The sequence below is a fragment of the Ctenocephalides felis genome, unplaced genomic scaffold, assembly GCF_003426905.1.
Source record: "Ctenocephalides felis isolate EL2017-DRISC unplaced genomic scaffold, ASM342690v1 CF-g0.4_SCAFFOLD_01886, whole genome shotgun sequence".
Classification (NCBI taxonomy): domain Eukaryota; kingdom Metazoa; phylum Arthropoda; class Insecta; order Siphonaptera; family Pulicidae; genus Ctenocephalides; species Ctenocephalides felis.
Genome location: NW_020538040.1, coordinates 33,096,056 through 33,102,765, shown reverse-complemented (window position 1 = coordinate 33,102,765; position 6,710 = coordinate 33,096,056). Strand labels below are relative to the sequence as shown.

Genomic DNA, 6,710 nt, shown 5'->3' with positions numbered 1-6,710 from the left:
AGTGAGTGCTTGTAATGTAATATAAACTTTATATATAGCAATAAAGCTCAAATTGATTCTACGTTATAGTTAGAAAACGTTTGTATGAGAAAAAGAAAAAGGCTGTTTTTAGGGTTTCCGGGCAATTATTCGATTTTTTCTCGCCGTAAGAACCATCCTTGGACTTCAACGAACATTTAAAAAAAAAATTGGCCACCAAATTGGTCCAGGCGTTGTTGAGTTATTGCGCTTACCAACACATTTTGCGATTCATTTTGATACATAAGATATTGTGTGTGCAAAATCAAATGTTTAAACTTTTCTGATATTTTTTGATACACAAAAAAGTTCAATTCATCTAAGCAAAGAAAGAGATTTTAATAAACATTGCTAAAAAATAAACTTGCATCAAATCTGGTTTGTCATGAGAGAAGTATTTGAATTATGTTCTACGTATTCATACAGCGATACAAAATCAGATATGCTCACATTTATATTGGCATATGTTGCGCATAAACATATATTGACGTCAAATCGCAAATGATTTTTATTTCTTCATATTATATTAGAAGATATCCGAAGCTTTGGCATATCTTCGAATAAATAGTGTGTGTATGTGTAGACCACGGTTTCTAGAATACTGATCTATCCGCATCCAATTTTAACGTAGTAGTGAAAGAAACCATTGGCTATGGGAAAAGTCATACAGAATACATAATTTTTAGAATAATATAAATTAATGTGAATTTTTCATATGTTAATTTTTTTAAATTTACATTTAATAGTCACTGCAAACAAATAACATGAATAACTTTCGTAACATTTTTCAGTTACGTCCTTAAAATTTATTTGAATTAGTTTTTTTTTTATCAACCATTTACAACAGTGAGCACTATGAGTTTAAGAGAATTAAATCTTCTGTAAGATCATCTTACTAAGATGTATTGTTAATTTTAAGATAGATTCAACAGTTGTTTTGAATGACCTCTATAAAAGCTTACACCTAGGTGGGGTGTAATGTAACTAAACTTTTACCCGGCATAGATGTATAAAAAAAAATAAAAAATAGCAAATAATAAAGCAAAATTAAGTTAAATAAAGCAATTTTACAAGAGGTAAATTAAATGAATACATATTTTAACTCAGCTGATGAATATTCTAACGAAATATCAGATGAAGATTATTTATTGTATTATCTCTGTAAAAAATGCACTCATGAAACTTATATTTTGCATGGTTGAATAATGTAGCTATTATTTTGTAAATCCCATTAAAATTAAATATACATTGAACCTGTGTTTGCCACCTGGCCGTCCAATTTACCCCGCCAATAGGGTAAAAAAAAACAGCTTACAATATTTGAAAACCGCAAAAAATACATTTTTCTACTATGATGAAGTAGCTGGGACTTTTACTGAACATAGTCAGCTAATTGTTCGTTTAATATATGTTACTTGTGTTATAATGGTGGTATGGTTTTTACAATAATTGTTCAAATTCAAATTGGACCTTTGTGCCCCGCCCTACCCTAATACAACAAAAATAATAAAAATATACTTATTTAACAAAATAATTATTATATTATAAATTATTATATAATAAATTAAGTAATATAAAATAATAGTAAACAGCAACGAGAGAAGGTAACCGAACAATAAATTACAGTAATTACGAAACAGAAACACATGAGATTTTTTATTCTAGAGATATTATTATCTAAGATGTCTATGTGATTCTTGATATATAAGATGCTGGAAATTTTGAACTTGAATTATAGGCGAATTGCGAAATAGTAGAATCCGAAACAAATAATTACTTCTAGCATCATGCAAGAAACTATAAAATCTATTTTGGTAAATAATAACATTAAAATTTTACAATACTAGAATATTATATAGTTACAATTAGACGAATTTGAAGTGATTGCATGCTAAATAGTTTTAGTGATCATTATCGTAAAACAAAACATACAATTTAAATTTGTGATGGGCCAATTACTAAGGTAGAAATACGGTGGAACTATGTGATGGGTTTTTAAATTCTAATGATGGTTTAATAAAAAACAATATTGTATATAGGTCTTACATTTTATATTCTTATATACTATGTACATACAAAATATAATTTAATATAAAGGTATATATATGTATTGAAATAAAGCCAAGAGAGGGAAGGAGATATGTAAAAGAACATATAGTGGATTGCACTCGATGGTAGTAAACGTACTAGTACGAAGACTTACAAGCCCTACATTTTGACTTAAATATCTCTACTTATAAACAGGGTATTGCTTTTCAGACCTCTGATATTATATACATACATGTAGTGGAACATCGCCCAACTTGTATATATATATATATATATATATATATATACATATATTAACTTTAGATTTTTTTTGTTCGATATGAAACACATTCTGGAACTTTTATTTGCAACCAAATTGAAATAAAAAATCGATATAAAAAGCAAAATATAATTCATTTCTTAGTAATATAATATTAATAATATTCAATTCTTTATTATTAAAGCACGTTAACAAATTCAAACCAAAAAAAAGAACACACACCCAAATTTAAAAACATTGTTTTTGACAAAACAAATGTGTTTATAAAATAATAAACTAAAAGATAAATAATGAAATTATGTAGGTACTCACATGATTACTAAATTACAAATGATTATTCACAAATTAATTTAAAAGAGTATTTATATACAAAGTATACATTTTTTTTTATTTCCATAGAATTACAATCTGCTTGGTAGGCATTCAGTAATTTTGATGACAAATGTATAGATAAGATTTTAAATGCTACCCAGTAGTAGTAGTCATTTCAGATTTAAAAATTGATGAAATAAAAATTCTACTTTACATGTAATTTGCTAAATCTAAAGGCTTAGTTCTTTTGAGTCTTCTTTGAGTATATTTGATGAAAGTCAGTTTGTTCGGATGGTATTCAAGTCTAGTTTTGTACTTTAAGTAAGCATCTAATAGATGCATGTCCTCTGATCTCTTTTGATACCGTGAACATATTGAAGTCCTGAAGGATCAGCCAATTTGGGCATACTTAAGTATATAAATTTAATTGAAGAGTAATTTCAATTTGATAATTATGTGACTAACTACATAATTTTACTATTTATCTTTAGTTTATTATTTTATTTTATTGGTTTGTATTTGTTGTCGGCAACCGATTTGAATGATTCAAAAAATATTTCATTTATATTCATAGGGAGGCGCGTTGATTAGTTTTGGCAAAGGCAGATTCGATCGTTTCGAAGATATTGGGCAAAAAGCGCAAAAATGATAATTAACCTTCTGAGAGAACGGAGCGTCAGATTTGGATGATTTAAAAAACATTTATTTTTGGATGGTAGAATGAATAATTGATTAAATTTTGGGGAAAGCAGGTTCAGCGGTTTGGAGATCCCGAAAAAAGTAAAAAAAATGTCAAAATGTTTATTAGATATGTGCACATCAGATTACCAGATAGTTTATAGAGATTTTAAAAATAAATACAATATACAATATCTATTTAATTATTAATTTCTATTAAAATTAAAGTTCACTTATATAGTTCAAATAAAAGTTCTCGACATTTTGAATCAGGGATCGTTCAAGTATTACGTAAGCAGATTTATTACAATATTTACCCCCCCCCCTCCCCTTGTCAAAAAGTAAGCAAAAGTTCTTACCCAAAATAAGCAAAATAAGCAAATCAATAAGCCCCCCGCCCCCCTATAGTGCTTACGTGATACTTGAACGGCCCCTCAACCGACTTGAAGAGAATTTTTAAAAAAAATTAGAAAAATTCAAATTTTTGAAAAAAGTTTAATTTTTGCAAAAATTTCAACATTTACCAATAACTCTATTTTTCTTCAAAATTATTAAAAAATGTTAAGCTTCTAAAAGTTTTAAATTATGGAAAGTAAAGTTCGAGCAATTTTCCTTAATGCTACGCAAAAGTTTCTTTAATCGACTAATTGGGTTGCAAATATACATTTCAAGGATTTATATATTTACACATATACATATCATATTATATATATATATATATATATATATATATATATTGCCTTGATAGGAAAATTGTTTTTCTTTCGTTAGTTCAATTAACGTGTTTGAAGTATGCAATGACATCAACGTTTGATGACCGCATTGGTTTTCTTTTATGATGAAGAGTAATTAATTAACTTCCCGTAGGGCAAGTTATAGTAATCGCAAAAAATCGAAATGAAAATTTTTATATATCTTTACGTTTCATAGGTTTCTGAACATTTTGGCATACCTTAGAAAAAATGGATGTATGTGTGTGTGTGTTGTCTGTATGTATGTGCGGATACAAATTTTCGTCGACGATTTCGGGAACACGGATCAAACCGATTTGAATAATTCAAAAAGCATTCGATTCGTATTGATAAGGAGACGTGCTGGTTAGTTTTTGGCGAAGGCAGGTCCAGCCGTTCCAAAGATACGGGGCAAAAAGTGCCGAAAACGGTAACTCAGTTTTTAAGAGAACGGAGCGTCCGATTTTAATAATTCAAAAGACATTGGACTTGTATTGACAAGATGAAGAATTGATCACATTTTCATGAGGGCAGGTCTAGCGGTTTCGGAGATCTAACAAAAAAAGTAAAAAAAAATGCCATTTGGCAAATGATCATTAGACATATGCACATCAAATTATCAGATATTTTATAGAGATTTTAACAATAAGTATAAATTTTGTTTGCATTTCTATGGGTTCCGTACAAATATTATTTGTTAGACGGCGACGCGGCGCTTACGCGCTTTGACATTTTGTCTCTGTGCAGTTAATGCAATACGATTGCTTTGAAAAAAGTTCAGATCTTCCAAAATGCCAAAATAAAGAAAACATTATTTTTTTCAAAAAAAAATTAAAAAAAAAAAAAAAAATTAAAATTTTATTTAAAAAAAAAAAATTTTTTTCAAGAAAAAGTAATATTTTGTCCAATTTATAGTTTCTCAAAAATCCTATTTTTTCAAAGTACATTTTTTTCAAAAATATTAATCGTTTTTAAAAATTTAATAATTTTTGGTACGGGAAGTTTCAGCAATTTGCCTTAAGGCACGATGCCTTAATTGCCTTAACAGAATTCCACTTACAGCTAGTTTCGACTTGTAACTGTTACAACGAACAGTAGAAAACATAAGAACAGCAAAAAGTACCAATTAGTAAAAGTGGATGTTTTGAATTTTTGCAAAAATATGAATAATCCGTAAATGTAACATTCTCAGGGGTCACCGTTGTAATATGAGTTTAATACGGCCGTTACAAGTTATCGTCGTATCAGAATAGTGCTTGAAGAAGATATTCCATCTCGGTACGGGAACGGCGTTGGTCAATTGCGCTGAACGCTGAACGCTGAACGGCAGCAAGACCCGCGGTGCTTGCTGATGTGTTTGCGTGTCAAAAACGTGAACTACGGTAGATCCCACTACTCCCACGATTCGAGTTACGATCAACGAATGCCGACTGCCATTACTGAGTGCATTGTCGGTATTGTCGGCAGCGAGCGGCTTTTAGATGTAAGCTCTCACCCGGGTTCACACGGACGTCTACGGGCGTATTTGTGTAAGTTTTCCAGACAAAGGTTAGATACGACTCCGCCGGCGACTCCAGGCACCAGATTCAGTCGCACGTGTTGAGAGCACAAAGAATGGTGCACTCGACTTGACTGAAATCAACTCGACGTTTTTTGGTTTTAACGCACATTGTAATTCTGTTATCGCGCCAGAATTACTTTATACGATAACTAGTGCGCAATTGGGCATTAGCGAAAAATAATTTTGCGCTAACAACGTTGTCACATTATAAACTTTTCCAAATCAAAATTTAGGAATCATGACATGTTTATTTTTAATATGCAATGTGTTGAACTATCGTTAAAAATTGATAATGACATGAAAAAAGTGAGGAATTGTGTTACTCAATATGACTATTAAAATCGGATAACATCAAGTGAATCAAAATTGTGCAAAATTGACACTTTATATAATGGAATCAAATATTCGTGATTCCTACTTCAAAATTTGAAAGTATTTTTTTATGTCATTTGTAAACAGTGTTAGTTCCCAGTATCTTCGATCACAATGATAAAGAATTTTCAACAATATAGGCTAATCTTTGTTTAAGATCCAAAATAAATGAACTCAATATGCGTACTGAACTGAATTGCCAAATCATCTTTGTCACTGATTAGATCAATCAAATGCATTCGAATACACTATTTGCAATAATGATTTAAAAATCATCATTTTTCTGAATTAAGTAAAGGAGGACTTTTAATTAGAATAAAAATAAATGACAAAAAGATAAAAGAATTATATCACGAACAATCCACATTGATCAATGTATGGTTCCTATTGATCAGAGCAGAAATGTTTACACGGTGAGTATTGACAATATTAATTATTGTTATAATTATATGCTTAATATATATGGAGGGCAATTAATATACATATGATTATATTTTTGCTAGTTCAATTGTGTTTTATAACATTAGGGTAGTATATATATATACCTATTAATATATATTATATTATATTATTATATTAATTATTATTATTAATATTATTATTATATATACTATTTAATCATATATTATTATGATATTATATATATATATATATATATATATATATTATTATATATTATATATTATTATTATATATATTATTATTATTATATATATTATTATTTTTATTA

The 6,710-nt window shown here is 28.8% G+C and overlaps 1 protein-coding gene across 1 annotated transcript in view; it reads right to left on the bottom strand.

Annotated features, from left to right (window-relative positions):
• LOC113374851 (neuronal PAS domain-containing protein 4-like) overlaps positions 1 to 3,045 on the bottom strand; it is a 29,029-nt gene extending 25,984 nt beyond the window's left edge. Inside the window, exon 1 of the mRNA XM_026614815.1 lies at positions 3,003 to 3,045. Coding sequence (XP_026470600.1) covers positions 3,003 to 3,045 — 43 coding nt within the window. The remainder of the gene's footprint in view (positions 1 to 3,002) is intronic.
• Between the last annotated feature and the right edge of the window lie 3,665 nt (positions 3,046 to 6,710).